General features: G+C 41.0%; 2 protein-coding genes and 1 long non-coding RNA gene across 4 annotated transcripts in view; 1 reads left to right on the top strand and 2 right to left on the bottom strand.

Moving 5' to 3' along the window:
- LOC140846802 (uncharacterized) overlaps nt 1-18,063 on the bottom strand; it is a 477,545-nt gene that overhangs the window by 400,210 nt on the left and 59,272 nt on the right. The window lies entirely within an intron of this gene.
- On the bottom strand, nt 7,110-11,089 carry LOC108396304 (uncharacterized). The gene is given in 3 exon segments (XM_073225004.1): nt 7,110-9,967; nt 9,970-10,210; nt 11,084-11,089. Coding segments are annotated over 3 exon segments (324 nt in total). The 3' UTR covers nt 7,110-9,890.
- On the top strand, nt 15,297-17,327 carry H1-3 (H1.3 linker histone, cluster member). Its single transcript, XM_036998483.2, has one exon. The coding sequence runs from the start codon at nt 15,362-15,364 to the stop codon at nt 16,016-16,018; it is 657 nt and encodes a 218-aa protein (XP_036854378.1). The 5' UTR covers nt 15,297-15,361; the 3' UTR covers nt 16,019-17,327.

Consider the following 18,063-nt stretch of genomic DNA (forward strand, 5'->3'; position numbering starts at 1 on the left):
AGGTTTTACCAGAACTGCTCAGCTGCCAGCAGGGTAATTGCATGATTTTGGAACTTTGTTGCCTCCAAATGAGCATGTATCGATAATCTTTGCTCCATTTCTTAGAAATAGAATTCTCTTAGGATATACATTTTTCCACTGTTACTTTATTTTTTCCATCAAAGCCAAGTTTTTCAATCAATTTTCTTACAGACAGCACAGTATTTTGCACCCTTATATAGCATGACATAGTGTTTAAACAGCAGGCTGGATCCAGAGTGAATGGATTAAAATCATGGTTCTAACACTTACTAGTTGTGTGGAAGGCAGATAACCTCTCTGTGTCTTGATGACCTCATCTGTAAAATGGGGATAATGACATTTTCCCTACAGAGTTTTTTGTGAGAACTTTGGAGTCAAACAGACATGGCTCCTCTCTTACCTGGTCTGAGATCTTAGTATAAAACACTAATAGAAAACATGGAAAGTATAGGAACAGATAAATCCTTAAGGTAGTGGTTTAGAGTACTACACAGTGTTTGGGGGTTGAGTTTTTATTTCTAAACCGTAGTTTAACTTACTGAGGGATAGATCGTGATTACTAACAATTTTAAATTAATTCCTCTCTTACATCTTATTTCCAAAATGCCAAAGCATCTTCAAATCTCTAAAAGAAGAGAGAGGAGAGCTTTGAATCATGATGGGGTTCTTTTACACCTACTGTGGTTGGGAATGTGTGGCCACTCAATGGACAAGAACAGGAGGAATCAGCTTAGGTCTCAGGGGCAGACAGCTCCATAGGACCCCCAGTTTTCTGTTTGTCTTTCTACCTGCTATACAAGAATTTAGCAAAACTTATTCTGTACAGTGGCTAACTTTTCCATTCCCTGAAAACTTAATTCTCCCCTGCATAGTTTCTGTAGCTCCCACATATAGATGGAATTGGGGCAGCTGGAACTTCGAGTTATGCACTCCACAGAGAAGCCTGCAGGAGTGGAAAATGTTTCTCTTTTTCCATTCTAGGTTCTTTGGCTGGTCTAATAATTAAATCAACATAAGGCAGATTAGCAGTAGAAAACAAATTTTGTATGTGTGAAAGCCCCATAAAAATACAAATTCTCTAGCAGTCAGGTAATTGAGGCTAATATTTGCCATCATGAGCTACAGAGAAGGGGGTAGTGGTCTAGGACTTCAAAGGGAGGAAGACAATTCACAGGAAGATGGGAAGGGCAACTGTTTTGGTAAACAAATGCTTGTCATGCCATGTGGAGTTTTTCTGATAAAAACAGCTCTCTAGTGATAGCTCTCTTCCTGGTACAGGCCCCCATCTAGATTCCTTCAGGCAGTTAAGGGGGAGGTAAAAAAACTCCTCCTGAGTCTGCTGGGTCCCTATTTCCTGCAGTGCAAAAAATCCATGTGCCAAAGTGGCAGATCCTGGGGTAGTGTATTCTGCTTCTCCTCAAGTCAACACAAGAAATGGCTGTTTGAGAATCTCACTTTTGCTCAGATATATAATCCCACAGAAGAGAACTGGCCTCTGGGTCCTAAAAAGCTCATCACAAAATTCACCACTATTCTAAAAGTGGATTTCAAATGAGAAATTCTTTTATAAAAATTTATTCTAGGTTTGAAAGGTTCAAAACAGGCAACAGTACTCATTGCTTCATATTCAGACTCTGTGGAAAATAGTCTGATGTACAAGTTTTCTCTTCAGTGCCACTTTACAAGGAGATAATAATGTAGACACTTCAAAGCTACAGTTGTGCACATATTAAGCTCACTTAATCATTCAAGTAACCCTAAAAGACAGACATCATTATTATCACCTAAGTTTTAGAAATGAGGACCCTGAGGTCCAGAGTGTACAAATAACTTGTCCAAGCCCACACCAGTGGTAGCAGGATTTGAAGCCATGGAGTTTAACCCCAAGAAGCTTGCAATGCTTCTGTGCAAAGTGCCTAACCAACACGGCTTTCCACTCTACCTCCTTGTGGTTGTGGTAGGAAGCTATTTCGATGCCCTGTAGCTTTTGTAGGGGAGTCATATTTTAACCACTACCCTCTTACCATTCTTGTCTGGGCCTAAGAATTAAATTTATAAGACATAGTAACAAAAAATTAAGTATACATATGTATTTTATATATGTTTTAAGTAATATAAGAGAATGAAGATTCCAAAGAAGAAAGTTTGAATGGTAATACCCTGAATTGGCCAAAGAGTAGTAAATTATGAAAATGTGACCAAAGGAGCTTGGCTAGGGTAGTTAATGGTAAAAAAGTAACTAGGAAGATACGGGTTACTTTAACAAGGTCTGTTTGTACAGATTTCTCTTGGCTTCAAACTCTCCTGTCCCTGGTGATAAAGATACTATTTTCCTCCTGGTATATGAAGGGCATCTTCCATTTCCTGTTTTCAGGAGGAAAAGGGGAGGTCAGACAGCCCTTCTTGCACCTGCTGATTTTTAAGCACCTTTAGCTCAAAATAAGCCTTATGCTAAACTGACGTATTTTAAGGGTGGCATATTTTGTTATCCTTAACCTACAAATACACTATCAGGTAAGCTCTCCCACAGGTTACAGAATAGAAAGGCTCACAGGCCCAATTAAAATGCCTAAAATATTTAATCATCTTAATCTATATAATAAGAGGCATAGAGAAAGAAATGGGCCACACAGCAGACTTTGGATAAGACTGCATATGCAGGTGGAAGGACCACACAAGATGAATCCAGATATTAAACAATGTATATATGGTCTCCTTTTCTCTCTTGGCCATATCAGCCCTCCTCCCTGCTGGTATATTTCTAAGAGCCAGATTGAAGTTGAACAAGAGGGCTGAACAGGTGGAAGCTGGGGCCAGTTGTACATACTTGATCCATTAAGGAGGCACAGAGGCATGCATGCTTGCCTCTGGCACTCAGCGACAGGTTTTATCTGCATGTCATGGGCAGAGGGAAAGTGGATGGCTGATTTGAGACATCATAAATAAGAGATACTTCATGGATGCAGGGGTCTGCTTGGTCCTTCAATCCCATCCTCTGTGCTGAGCACACATTTGTTCATCCCCATTCTCTATGTCTAGCTTGATCCACAAGTGACTTGTTGACTTAGTATAGAAATTTATTATCCCTCACAGAATTGAATGCTCTTCAACAATCCAGTGAATCCCCCTTACACCTGCCTCTTATCCACTCACTCTTCCTTGCTTTTTCCTCAGCCAAGTACTTGCTGCTGCTTCTCATCCAGCTCCCATATGGCCTTCTTCCTCAGCTCATAGTTCTCTCTCCTGTGAATGCCATCAGCAATGAGATTTCTCACTGTCAGGGTTCCTATTTGAATATGTTATGTTTGTTATCACTTTTTTGTAGTTGTTTTTGTTCAACCTTCTGGCTCAGCCAAGTTATAAATTACTGGAAGTTAGTGCTATGCTTTCATCTTTATTGATATCACTCATATTTCAATGAAGAGACACAAATAGAGCCTTATTATGCAGCATGTGAACAATCTGCCATGGGCTCTGTGGATCGCAGCATGTTCTCACTAGTGCCAGGAATGTAAGACCCTGGACCATTTATCAAGGTTGAGGAAACTTAAAGAATGAGGTAATGGCTGCCCCCAGACAAACAGCAGATTTGCTTACTCCACTCAGTTTAAGCAGTAAATTCCCTGGGCTGTTCTGTGGCTGTGATGCAGACCCATTGCATGTGCAGTATCTCCCCTGGGTCCTTCCATGTAGCCCCTGTGGGACATGGGGAACAAGAGAAATCGATGCAAACATGCTGCTTGTTGGGCTGTGAGTAATAAAGTCTCTTGTCTCTGGCCCATGAGTGTTGTGTCTACTGCCAACAGCCATGAAAGAGTTACAGGCTATCTTATTATCTTGTAAATAGGGTAAGATCCCAGACTCTTTACAAACTCTGACACACAGAGAAGATGGCGAGAGAGAGACATATTTTATTCCGGGAAGATTCTCACTAGCTGTCCACCCCTCATGGTGGCACTGTCAGGCCCAGGAGGTCTTTTGTTTTAGTTCCTGTACAAGTAAGTGCTCAGGCAATTGATTCAATTTAAACTGTACTCCAAATAACTAAAAAATAACGCTAATTTATTAAAACTAAAATGAATGTTACATCTAGAATTGTGGACTCAAACAGCTGAGGACTTCAGAGACCTTTACAAGAATTGTAGAGAGGGATTATGTGACTTGTCTAAGGTCACCTAACTGCTTAGGATTTAAGGTCAGGTTTTCTGAGAGAAGACGGTGTTCTTTTTACTAAATGACTACTTAGTTGGAAACCCTGCATTTGTTTAGATTGTAATTGTATCAGAATAATAGTAAGGATGTAAGACTTACATTTTTCCAAAGCTAATGGTTTTGCTCTTAACTGCTATGTACGCTTCCCTGCTATTCTTGGTCAGATACTTGGTCATAAATAATCACATTTTAAGTAAGAGAGATTTAGAAGAAAAGGAGTTGGATCTCCTCTAGGGAGATTACCTCTACTTTTATTCAGCACACACAGATGTCCTGAGCACCCATTATGTGTCAGGTACTGTGCTAGGCACTGGTGTTATAGTGACAGACTAGAATGCAGCCTACTCATAGGAGCTATGGTCTCATAGAATGAGACAGAAAATACACAGATGCACAGAGATGGTAATTTCAGATGGCGAACAGAGAGGGATAAACTGGGTGATGTAGCAAGTAACGGGAGTGGGTTGGGCTGTCATTTTAGATGGGACAGTCAGGGAAGACCTCTTGGAGGAGCTGTCACTGTGCTTTGGATCTGAAGTTTGAGAGGCAGCTAGGCCAGGGATATTCCAGGCTAGAGGATTTACAAGGGGAAAGTCACAAAGTGAGAAAAGCTTTGTGTGCTTCAGAAACAAAAGGGCAGCTAGTGTGGCTGGAAAAAGGGAGCATGAGGAGCTGACTGGGCAAACTGAGAGCCTACTAGGAGGAAAGTAAGAAAGGTAGCCAGGGATGGCTGCTTATAGGATACTGCAGACGCTGATGAGGAGTTTGTGTTTTATTCACACAGAAGAGGAACACAATCTGGTTTAGATTTCATGTGTCAAAGGATTAACTCTGGAGAAGCACCCTCAGCACTTCAAGTGCAAACAATGTGAAGGCCACTGCAGCCCGCCACGCGAGAGATGAATCTGCCTTAAACTAAAGCGGCACACGGAGTAGGAGGACATGGGAAAGTGGAATGAGAAACTGAGTTTCACTCCACAATTATTTTATTTGGAGGACAAATTAATCCTTAGACCCATCACACCCTTTTCCCCTCAACAGCACCAGATACGCACTGAAGTTGTTTTCTTTCCTTTAAAAACAAGCCATGTTAGTCTTCCAGTAACCTAGTCATGTTCCTGTAACAAGAGTGATACCTTAATTCGTTCTGACTCTTCTTTTGTCAATGTCATTTTGCTGGGGGAGCGTTGTGTATTTTCCTCGGTCCTTGTCTCTGCCACGACAAAGAATTAAAGGGCAGAGACACAGTAGTGAAGCAGAGTAAAAGTTTTATTTAAAGTAACTTAAAGAGAGAAGTGCAGCAGGCAACCTCAGCAAGGAGAGGCACCCTGAAAGGGTTGGGGAGAGAAAGTTTAAGATTAAAAGGTTACACACTTAGGAACTGTGGGCGACCTCAGAGAGGAGCGCCCGGAAAGGTTGGGAGTTCCCCCTCTCCAGGAATCTTCCGGAATGTGACTAAGGGCTGGGGGTGCAGACTTGTTAAGTTGTCTCTGAATACTTAGAATTAACTTAACACAAGGAAGTTCAGGCCCTGATTTCTCCCTGGGATATTGGCATCTTGGTCTGAGAGCAGATCCAACAGGCTGCCTGCCCAGCCCCCAAGGTGGGCTGAGCTATTATTGTCTGTTTGCTAAAGAGTTAAGAATCTTACATTTTTAACTTCCTGGGTATTAAAATACAATCTTTAAGATGGAATCTTAAAGTAAAAGATGGACTTTTACTATGTTGTTTACGGCTGGGCCTGCATGCTAAATTAGTTGCTTAGGTTACAAACTACTTAATTAGGGCTGGAAGGAGAAAAAAACAGCATATAGGTAAAAGTTAAGAAAGTAAGCTGGGCCTGCATGATTAACACAATAAAGACGTGGGCTGTGCTGAGGTACTTTCCTTTAACTGGGAAATATTCAAACATTCCAGGCCAAGTTGTTCTTGGCTTTTTAGCTTTAGTTGATTAATTTTGGGTCTTTTTTAGTGGACTTTCTGGCCTTTTTCTCTTTCCACCCTGCTCATATCTATTTTCCTGCCTAACAATTTTAAATTAATACTTCCTCTTTAGGATGGCATCCTGGGTCTGTTCCCGAAGTTCAGAAAGCAATCCAAGCCATGGAGGACAATTGGTTTCAGAGTAAATTTGTACAGGTTGCTTCATGTCTGAATTCTTTCTTATTGTCTGTAGAATGAGAATAAATAAATTGCTCTAACTACTTCACAAAGTTGTTCTAAGGACCCAATTAAATACTGTGTCCACTTTGTGTACTTTGTAGCACTATAAAAGTGTGAATTATTGTTGTGACTAGGCAGTCCACCCCACTGTGAAAGTCCTATTATCTGAAGCGATTTACCCAATAAAAAAGCCAGACACTTTACAGCAGTGGCTTCTGTTGGTTCTTTTGTTTGCATATAATTTTTTCACTGTGACATCAAATTTTGAACTTATGCTGATTAAGGTTTGCAGCTCCTTCATGCAATGATCGAAGATTCACTTCTGCTGGGGGTATAATATTAATTCTATCTTGTCTCATTTTGTTTTCACAATGGCCTGGTCAGAGTTTATGTCCCCAGTCTAGGGATGAGGAAGCTGGGCTAAAGAGGTAAGCAAACTGTCCACGATTAAAACATGAAAGATGCTGACTATATTGGGAGTGAAACTTGGGCTTTTAGGAGCAAAAACTTACAGTGTTTCTTCTCTAGCATCTGCCGCTTTGTTTTTAATTGTTATCCATTTATCCCTTTTGTACCTTTTTTTCTTAACAGCACATCCTTCTTCGACCAATTTGGGTATCAGTTGCTCCCTTATACCATGTGATTCTGCCACTCACAGAAGGGTGACATACCTGATCCCTGGTCTTAGAAGGTAAGTAAATATCTTATTTGAAAGATGATGTTTTAAGACCTGTAAAAACAGGAAATATGAGATATGTTTACTTTTTATAGTCTGGTTGGAACCTATTAAGCTGTTTTCATAACCAACTAAAGGTTTGCAATCTGCATTTTAAAAAGTCTGCAACAGTTATTGGCAGCCACAAATCTGACATTTTGTGTAAAGAAAAATGGTCCCAGACAAGATGTTCTGGAGGACCAGATAATGCTGTTAAATGGAAGTAATCTGTATAAAAGTTTGTGGCCCTGATAGCTTATTAGTTTCATTAGATCATTTAGTCATTGCACAAATATTTACCAAATGAATAATATGTGCCAAGCAATTTTTCTAGGTCCTAAGGATGTCAAAATGAAGATACTGTCCAAGCTTTCAAGACATTTTGAGAGGAAAATGAGCTTACAAGTTTTAACCGTCACCAACAACTAAGTGTGTAGATGTTCTAAGGTTGTAAGGAGAATCTGAAGTCAGGCTATGTACACATGCGCAGGAAGGTGCTTTGTCAAGTGTCAGGAAATCCTAGGTACTGATTTTGCCTGGGAGAATTCAGTAAAGTTCTGAAGGGAACTTTTGAAGGAGTGAAAGGGATTGGGTATGCCACCCCAAAATATGCCACTTTTATATGAGCACTTATATGAAGCAGAATTATTTTGTGCTGAAGGCATTTCAGCCCCTGAAATCCTTACTTGCCTAAAAGAAGAGCTTCTCAAAAGAACTCGGTTATCAAAAATGCCCTTCTCAGGGGCAACTCTAGATTCTTTTTGGAAATGAGAAGTTGGTTCTACATCCAAACAGACATTGTCACAAACTATCATATCTGCCATCTATTCTGTTAGGACCCATTTATGTTTCCAAAAGGTCTATTGCTTTTCCTTAAGAGCCTCTCCTCACATTCTCCCAAATTAGGTATACAGACCCCAAATTCTACCACTCCTTTCAGTTACTTATCCCTGAGCACTCCCATGTGTATGTGTGATGCACCTCCTAAACTTGTTTTCCTCTTTGGTTATCTCAGTCTAATTTATAGGCCCTGGCTAGAGAACCTAAGATGAGTAGAGAAAAATGCTGTTTGGAATCGTCCAGAAGAATTGAAACTCATTTGTGGGTGTTCAGTATATTCAGCTGTAGAAATCAGTGGTGGTTGGAGACAGGAATTTGGAGTCTAGACTGTGCAGATAGAAAGGTGTCAGATATAGCAAAGAATTAGGGTTTTATTCTGCAGATGTCAGAACCACTGAAGTTTTTTTTTTCCCCTCCCCCAGATAGGATGATGACATTTGCAAGTCATTCAGTCACCCTGTGATTGCAGGGAGACAGATTGCAGGGTGGGAAAAATGCAGATAGAGACCTGATGCAATCTGTAGTCACAATAAGGCACTGGTAATAGGATTGGAAGGCTGTACAGAACTTTCCACTCCCCTTTTAGGGCCTCTGGTAGGGTCTGAGAATTAAATTGACCCAAGACGGATTAACAGGGGAAATACATACAAGTTTTCTGTAATATTTTTATTTGTACAAAAGAGCCTGCATAGGAAAATGAAGATCCAAAAGTGTTCAGGTCTGTGATTATATACTGGGTTGAACAAAGAGTGGTTATTTGTGAAATAGCAACTAAAATATGTGGGGAGGCTAAAGAAAATGAAGGTTATTTTAACAAGGTCTGTTTGTACAAACATCTTAGTCTTGACTCCCCATTTCTAGTGAGAATGTTCTTTTCCTCCTCGTATAGGATGGTGCTTTTCATATGGAATCATTATCTGCTTTTAGAGGAAAAGGTGGAGGTCAGAGCCCCATTCTTGCATGTTTTCAAGTGCCTTTTGCTAAAAAGATAACCCTTATGCCAAAGTGGCATGTTTTAGGGTGGCATATTCTGCCTACCTTTCAGCTGATTCTCTTTTGGGTGTCTGGATAATGGCTCACCATTTATGGAACACTCTGGAAGAGATGGGTCAAGGAGGATCTATGAACTGTTAAGATTACAAGAGATTGTTTACTGGAAAGAATCAGAGTAGGATTCCAAAAAGCAAGCAGGAAAATAATGGGAGAGCAGATTTAGTCTGGAAGAAAAGAACCTAAGAGCCTTGTAAAGACACTGTGAAGGCAGAATAAGCAGATTCAAATATAGCAGAAATGAAGTTCCAATGTGTGATTTTGAACTTGGCGGATCAATAGTAACCAGTGTAGTTTTTGGAAATGTTGCAGAAATAATGATGCAGAGACATGGAGATAGTGATTCCAGATTACATGGAGATTTAGTTAATTGCAAGGATCTAGAAAATGGATAAAGGCATGGATTAAGTTGAGGTAAATAGGTGTATGAGGAGCTAGAAGTGGAATAATAAAAATTTAAGCTGACATCACTATGACTAGGTTTGGATGGCCAACACCCTCAGGTAGAGAGGGACTTTCTTTACAAGGAAAGGTGGCAGGGTTATGTGATGACCTGAAGGCCACTGCAGAGATAAACACGCCTATCACAAAGACCACAGGTTGGCAAGTTGGGAAAGACATTTATCAAAACCTTGGAAATAAAGATCGTCGCAAGGACCTTTAAAAGTTACATTGGGGTTTCCAGGTGTTAAAATCATCTTAGTTAACCATTAGCTTCATGCTCAGACTGTTGTGTTTAGACAACACAGGAAGTCCCTTCCTGCTTAAACAGCAAAACACTCACGTAGTTACAGAAAATTAACTTACATTAACAGCCCTTTCTGTGACTAAGGGGCTGGCCCTGAGAAGAGCCTTTTGGGGTTGAAGTAGTAACAGCACAGAGAACTGTTTAGCTGCGAAGCCGTAAAAGGGTGCGGCCCTGGCGCTTGAGCGCGTAGACCACGTCCATGGCCGTAACCGTCTTCCCTTGCCGTGCTCCGTGTAGGTGACGGCATCACGGATCACATTCTCCAGGAACACCTTCAGCACCCCGCGGGTCTCCTCGTAGGTAAGGCCAGAGATGCGTTTGACCCCTCCACGCCGGGAGAGGCGGCGAATGGCGGGCTTGGTAATGCCCTGGATGCTGTCCCGCAGCACCTTGCGGGGGCGATAGGCGCCACCTTTGCCCTGGCCTTTCCGCCCTTTGTCTCTACCAGATGTGACAGGTACCTCTCAAGAAAAAGGATCAAACATCCACTGTAACATCTTATATATGGGCTCTGCGGACCTTTTAGGAGACTGAAACGGCGGGGGCGGGAACGGGTCCTTTGCCCCGCCTCTTCTCACTGGGCGTCTGCTATTGCCTAGCAAGAGAGTGCAGCGGGGAAGTGAGAGTTAGCCTTTGATTCCGCAGTTTCCTATTAGGGTCTCAGATTGGCTGGGTTCTGTGGCCTTTAATCTTGTGCCTTTGGGTTCTTTCAAACGATATTGTGCAAATCTCCTAATCATTCTTATCATTTACAAAAAAGAGGCAGTAAACGCTACACTTGTCTACAGAAGGGAAAGAGCAGAATAAAATTTTTAAACATTAAAATCATTTTAAGAATATTAAATTATACAACTGTATCAATACTTATTAAGTTTGGCTAATCAGAAAATTCCCATTTGGCAAACATTATGTGTATATATATATATATATATATATATATATATACGTGTTTATTTGTATATATGTGCGTGTGTTTTCTTGAAAAGAGGGAGCTCTAGGAAGGGGAGCTGATGTTAATTTCTACTCTTTGCTTCCAGACTTATAAAGCACTATTTGTATTGTATATATGAAAAATTCCAGGCTTGGAGACAATGAGTGCTCCAATAAGTGGTATTGTTAGTGTCAGAACTTAGGTTTCTGATTCTGGAGAATGACCTTGCCACCTACCACTGTTTTAAGTAAGGAAAGCATTGAAGCTACATCATGGTGCATAACAGCTAACAAATTGACAGTTAACAAAAATAACACTAATGCACTGGAATACTGTTCATGTAGAAAAGTAATGGAAGTCATGTTCTACAAACATGATAGGTTGCTATGTTTACTAGACAAACGCCCATATTTACTCACATTCCATACATTCAGGTTGAGTGCCTTCTGTGTTACTACAGAGGTGATTTTTAAAAATTCCTTTCTTGCTGGAACATATAGGTAGTCAAAAGGTTATTCATTTTTTTTGAGCCAGAGACTATTTGAGATTTATTTCGGATACACTTCCCTGTATACTTAGACACAGTGATCCCCCATGCTCTCCTCTTTGAGAAAGGCACCAAAGAAGAAGCATGATTCATTCATTCACTTAATAATTTAGGATGTTCTATATACCAAGTGTCTTGTCAATGGGTTTCAGCCCCAGGCAAGTTCGCTACGGATTCAATGTGACCAAAGATAAGGACAGTAAAACGTTCTTTGGGGTGACAGGGTTAAACCCAACTTTATTTCCAGGTGGCGGGTCAGTCATTAGAATCCCATTCACTCAGAGAGAGTCTGCATGCAGCAAGCCGGTCTCTGCCTCTGGGCCCCTGTCTGCACAGCCGTCCTCTGGGCCCCTCTGTTCACACAGCTTATTCTGGGCCTCTCTGCCTGCACAGCCATCCTGCACAGCTGTCCTCTGGGCCTCTCTGCACAGTCGTACCGCACAGCCATCCTCTGGGCCTCTGTCCTCGGTGCTGCCACCACTCTAGCCTCTGCTCTACTCTCCTGCCCCTTTGCAGCCCTTCTACCGTGCCACGCACAGAGCACTGGGCGGAGCTCTTTATATAGAGTCAACAGTCATGTATTGCCCACAGGTGTGCAGTGAGCTAGTCAACCAAGGCCAGGTGAGAATCCTGGCCACAGGAATTCTCATTTTATCCACACCAATAATGGTGTACAAACAATAGGTTTACAAAGATAAGCCCCCATGTTCTTTTAAATAACATCTAGTAGAGAGAAGAGAAAAGTAAACTCAGGGGGAAGGGTCAGACATCAGCCTCGCATACTCTAGTTTCAGTCTAGTAGTGATGGGTGGGAGCAGCTGTGTCCTAGCAACATTAACATCACCTGATAGCTTGTTAGACACAGAATTTCAGGCCCAACCTCAATTCTACTGAATTGAATGGCATGTTAAAAAAGATCCTCAAGTAGGTGGTATGCTCATTCAATTTTGAGAAGAGTTGTTTTAAAACTATCTTACATTAGCCACCAGCTATATGTGTCCACTTAAATTAAATTAAAAATTAATTCTTGGGGCTGTATATTTGACAGTTCAGATATGGAACATTTCCAGCATTGCAATAAGTGCTATTGGACTATATGCTGTGATAGAGAATTTCTTCTGAAGAACTTCTATTCTGGACTGGGAAAGGGAGTGTGGTGGATATCAGAGAACGGGCTTCCTAAAGGAAGTGAAAATGGGAATATTTTTGAAGTGTAATAGAAATTGGCCAACTTCTGGGTATGCCAGATATTGCAGGTAGAGGGACATATAAAAAGAAAATTGGAAGTTTGAGAGTATTAGTACCTTTTAGGAAATAAAATTAGTAAGATATAGTTGTGCTGCTTGAAGGGAGTTTGAAGTGAGAGAGTGCCCTCAGGTGGGACCATCTGACTGGAAATTAAAATAGAAGTAATTTCTTGTGGGCCTACTGAATACATTGGATTCAAACACAGTGCTCTGTCTAATGTATAGCCTTACTTTTTGTCCTTTTTGATATTTATTCAACAGTCACTTTATCCTTAAGCTTTTAAACATTCACTGAATTTTGGAACAGTTAAGCACAGCCTTTGTGGACTGACCTGATGAGCACTACCTATATCTCTTATAGTCATTTACTATGGTAAAAGGGGGGTGAACATAAAAATTGAGAGAACATGAAGTCATCAGTGAGGTATCCATCACCTACCTAACTGTAGTTTTTCTCAGTTATTTTTTACATCTATAAAATTCATGGTTCAAGTCTTATTCTAGTAGGAAATCCACTGTTTTAGGATATATATATATATAGATTTAGGATTCAAAAGTAATGAACACAACTTTTTTGATGGTTACCAAAGTTATTGGTGAAACTTCAACTTTACAGTCCTATGGAGTGATCCAGCTTTCAAGAACTTTGTTCATGCTTCAGTTACAGAGAAGATAAGTACCTGGGTATCAAGCAAGAACAGTAACTATTATGAAGCAGAACCCCATCCTTCTACAAGCATCTGGGGAAGCACTTTTCAGGTGAAATAAAGCCTCAGTTGTTGCCCTCCAAGAAAGGCAGAGATTACCTACGAACAATTAAGAAAATGGCCCTTAACCCCAGTGTCTTCTCACTTATATGGAAACTAAATAGCCATACGAACCAGTGAGAGTTGTACAAGAATGAAATGGTGGCATCTGCAGTAGAAAGAACTTTTCACCTATCTTAAATTTAGTATATGTAACTTAGGGGACAATGCCAACGATTACTCAACGAATGATATATGAATACAAAGATGACCCAAACTGTAAACTTTTAAAAATTTGAATTTTAATGGTATCTTTAGGTCCAGATAATAGGTTCTGGGCTAAAAAAGTAAAGGCCTATATAATGTTTATGCATTTGGTATAGACAATTATGCTACTGAGGATGATGAGCAGCCCTTTTACTAGACACTCATAAAAATGATGCCTGCCTAGGGAGAATTGAATATTGCAGCTGCAGTGCTATAAGCTTATCTCTTTATAGAGTATTTGTATTTGGCATATACCATGAACTCATGTCCCAGAGACTCAATTTCAGTTAAGTGCCGGCCAATAAATGACTATTTAAAAACAAGCCCAGTGATTTTTATGGAATTAGTTAGGTGTAGAGAGATGTTATCTTGAAAGTTGATTATCATGTTCGATATATGTGAGAATATCACCATCGAATAACTAGACTTTTGGGAATAAGCATATAACTATTAGAAGAAACATAACACTAAAATACTTTCCTTATTTATGTTAACATAGGATTTAATTTCAGTATGTGATTATGTGGTAGGCAATACTTATTTTGAACTTAATTCTTCAATATTTACCTAGTTACATTAGCTCTGTTTGTTGCACAGTAAAAGAGATGGAGTAGTACAGTCTGTAATGCTTGCTAGTCAATGTCTGTTTAACTCCTTAGGTAGATATATTCAGCTAATTAATTTAGGTTGTGACAGCCTACATCATATTTTGTTATTAAATAGCTCAGGGAGAATTATGAAAATTCAGAAAGTGATTTCAATGTGAATGTTTTCTTTCTGATCCTCTGTGGCCCTACTTGCAATGTTGAAAAACAGGCAACCAACTTTGCACTTTAAGTGTCATTTTAAAATATAGGAAATAGGAACAAAATTCTATGCTAAATAATGGATTAAAAAATCTTATGGGCAAGGTGTCTGTCATTAAGTACTTTATAGTTTTAACTATGGGATATAAATGCATGATCTCACAATGTTCTTCAGCTCCTAGCTGGTAAAATGATGTAGAACTGCCATTCTATTGCTTCATGTTAACTTTTCTTCTTTGTAGGTGCAGTGGTTGGTCTCTAATGCCTGTTCTAGATCTGAAATACCTTGTATATTAATTTAGTAAGAAAGTTGACGGCTATATAATGTTTTGTCTAGAAAATGAATGGGGCAATGTCACCCCCCATAGTTCCTAAAATGATTAGACCACGAGAACACTAGAATCAAATCCAGTTTACCCACTGGTCACTCAAATACTTAAGTATATATATATATATATATTTTGTAAAACAGTTATCTAATTTGTGCATCGAATTTTCTATCCCAGTGCCAATTTCCCAGTGCTCAGGGCAAACAACTTGTGGGAGAGCTGTGCTATTTCTCTCTCGAAAATGCCGGCTTTCTTTGTATATTTGAGTAAAATTGAGTTTATTTACATAAAGTTGCAAAGAAAAGAATGTGCAGAACAATGCCTTGGAAGAAAGATTTGCAAGCGGAACAGAGAAAAATAGTATTTATAAGGAAAATCTGAAAGTCGTCTTGATTTGACTGAAGTTTTAAAGAGAGTTGAGGGAATCCGGAAAGTTTCAGAGAGCCGGTTTTGAAACTAGGCACAACAAATGAGGCAGGAATGAAGCCTGGAGGCTCTCGGATCCATTTCCCCCAAATGCCTAATCATTTCGTGCCCCGATTTTCTGTATTTTTCTTCATTTTTAAGGGGCAAAAAACACAACCACTAGCCAGAGCCGAGGATCCCTTCCTAGCGGCGCGGCGTAGAGTAGCCAGCCAATCACACTCAGCGACTCACTATATAAACCCAGGCCGCCAGTGCAGAAACACGCCGTTCTGACAGTTTAGGATCATCGTTTGTCTTTCTGGGCAGAACGAAAATGTCGGAGACTGCTCCAGTTCCTCCTACCGCTCCTGCACCCGTAGAAAAAACACCTGTTAAGAAGAAAGCGAAGAAGGCAGGCACAACAGTTGGGAAACGCAGGGCGTCCGGGCCCTCTGTGTCCGAGCTCATCACCAAGGCAGTCGCCGCTTCCAAGGAGCGCAGCGGCGTATCTTTGGCTGCGCTCAAGAAGGCGCTGGCGGCCGCCGGCTACGACGTGGAGAAGAACAACAGCCGCATCAAGCTGGGCCTTAAGAGCCTGGTGAGCAAGGGCACCCTGGTGCAGACTAAGGGCACCGGCGCTTCCGGCTCCTTTAAGCTCAACAAGAAAGCGGCTTCCGGGGAAGACAAGCCCAAAGCCAAGAAACCGGTTGTGGCCAAGCCCAAGAGGCCCGCGGGGACGACCAAGAAGCCCAAGAGGGCAATGGGCGCGGCCCCTCCTAAGAGCACCAAGAAGGCCCCGAAGAAGGCGAAGAAGCCAGCTACCGCTGCTGGGACCAAGAAAGTGAGCAAGAGCTCGAAAAAGGTGAAAGCAGGTAAACCGAAGAAAGCAGCGAAGAGTCCAGCCAAAGCCCCTAAGCCTAAAGCAGCTAAGCCGAAAACTGCCAAACCCAAGACTACAAAAGCAAAGAAGTCTGCGCCTAAGAAGAAGTAAAAGTTGTAGCGGGACGTCCGGTTTGAGAATCTCAAAGGCTCTTTTCAGAGCCACCCACTACTATCAGAAAAAAGAGCTTAACCATATACCTCGACACCTAACCACGGTCACAATTACTTTCAGGTAATTACGAGGCTCTAAGGAAGAACCTTTAGCGTTTTATGATTTAAACTCCTGGCTTGGTCTGGGGGCAGTAGCAGTTCGGCAATGGGGCCTGCCAGCACGCGGTGCGAGATTCGCGTCCTGTCGCGGGCCGCGTTGCCCGCCAGCTTCAGGATCTCGGCCGTCAGGTACTCAGCACCGCCGCCAGGTACACGGGCGCTCAGGCCACTACCCGGTCGGCGTAGTTACCCTTGTGGAGCAGACGGTGCATGCGACCCACGAACTGCAGCCCGTCTAGCTTGGCCTTGACATCAGTTTTAACAATATTCACCGCGCTTACACCTTTCAAAAGACAGTTTTCAAGGCAGTCTGAGGAAGGGGTCATTAAGAGTGTCGAATGTTCCGTAAAGCTTCCTTTCCCATTGGTTTGCGAAGACTTGAAAGTTAGCCAATCAGAACTTGTCCCTGGACTTATTTGCATTTACTAGAGAAAAATGACTGCACCAATTAAAGAAGACATTAAAATTTGTAAATACTGTGAAGCAGTTAAAAGCTTGGATTCCCACCCCACCTAGGTTAATGGAGCCCTTTGGAGGGGTTATTCACGCTATTGTGTAATTTGCATAATCATTGTTACCACCCCGAAGCTAAGGATAATAAATATATAACTCACCATAGCAGTTTATAATTTAACCAGATTGATTTGCTAGATTCCTTTCCTGCATGCATATTGTTGGGAGGAACCACGGAGTCTTTCTTGGTTGTTCGTCTATTATCTCTTAGGTGAATTTTCAAAAAACGGAAGGGGAAACAAAAGAAAAACTGGGAAGGCAGCGTAGTTGTTTAGAGTGATAACAGAGGCAAACCAAAAGGGCTTTATGAAGATGGGTTGATTGAGTTGTTCCACCATATCCACAAGGCCTCTGTGGCTGAGGTGTTTTGTTTTGTTTCCCAGGGAAGCCTAGTTAATTTTACTGAAAAATCTTGACAAAAATCTTGAGTTCCACATTCCATTATAGGGCCGTGAACGTGGAGAGGAAAAGTATCTTTTTCACAAACTCTAAATCCAATTTAGTATTTCAATTATGTGTGTAGGCAACCACTCACAAGGGATTTTGCAGTATCTGTGATATTTTTCAACAATGGCAATCACATATGTTTTTATCACTTCGCGCTATTGTCTTGAAATAAAGTTCATGCTCATTGAGTCTGAATCTGATATTAGTTATTTCACCTGCTGCTGTTTTTTGATCTTGTTAATTAAACACATATGTAAAAGAAATGCACTTTGATAACTGTATTTTAATGTTTCTTATCTCGTTGTTGGTAAAATTGTAATATTTCCAGAATATCTCGCCTGGCTTTAGTACATCTGCATATCAATAGGCGTTCAGAGGTCGAAAGAAGTATGGCTTTAGTGCATTTGCATCATTCCGCAGGGGTGGAAAGAAGTTCATCTCCATATCAGTGGGTTTGTTACCTGGGCAAGGAGAGCTTATCTGTACCCTAGAGGGGAGGGGAGGGCCGGTTTTGCTGCTGCTTGCTGGAGCAGGAAAGAGAGGGCCCGGATTGCAGTTTGTAAGAAATAAACAGATTTAAAACTTTATTTCTCCCTTTGACTGATTTCGGTTTTTGCCCCAGGATGTCCTCTCCCCGGACTTAGAATTGTTTTCTCACTAAAACCTTTGGTATTACTCTTTGTCTCGTTTTCCTATAATTCTAGGTGTGTGTTTCTAATTGACTTGAGTTTTTTAATTCTGTCAAATGGGTGGCATTAACACCATACACTAGTCAGATTCAGTGATTTAATTTTCCGTTTTCTTGTGTAGGATGGCAAGGGTACTAAATCTCTGCTCCTTTAATGAGCCTCCCCACCATTGTTTGATTTATATATTCTTTCTGAAGTACTCTATCCAAGGTGTTGGGGCTACTGCAAAAATAAA

Source organism: Manis javanica, chromosome 16, assembly GCF_040802235.1.
Source record: "Manis javanica isolate MJ-LG chromosome 16, MJ_LKY, whole genome shotgun sequence".
Lineage (NCBI taxonomy): Eukaryota > Metazoa > Chordata > Mammalia > Pholidota > Manidae > Manis > Manis javanica.

Excerpts from the sequence above, each read along its gene's own strand:
- H1-3 (XM_036998483.2), top strand. The coding sequence starts at position 15,362 with ATGTCGGAGACTGCTCCAGTTCCTCCTACCGCTCCTGCACCCGTAGAA.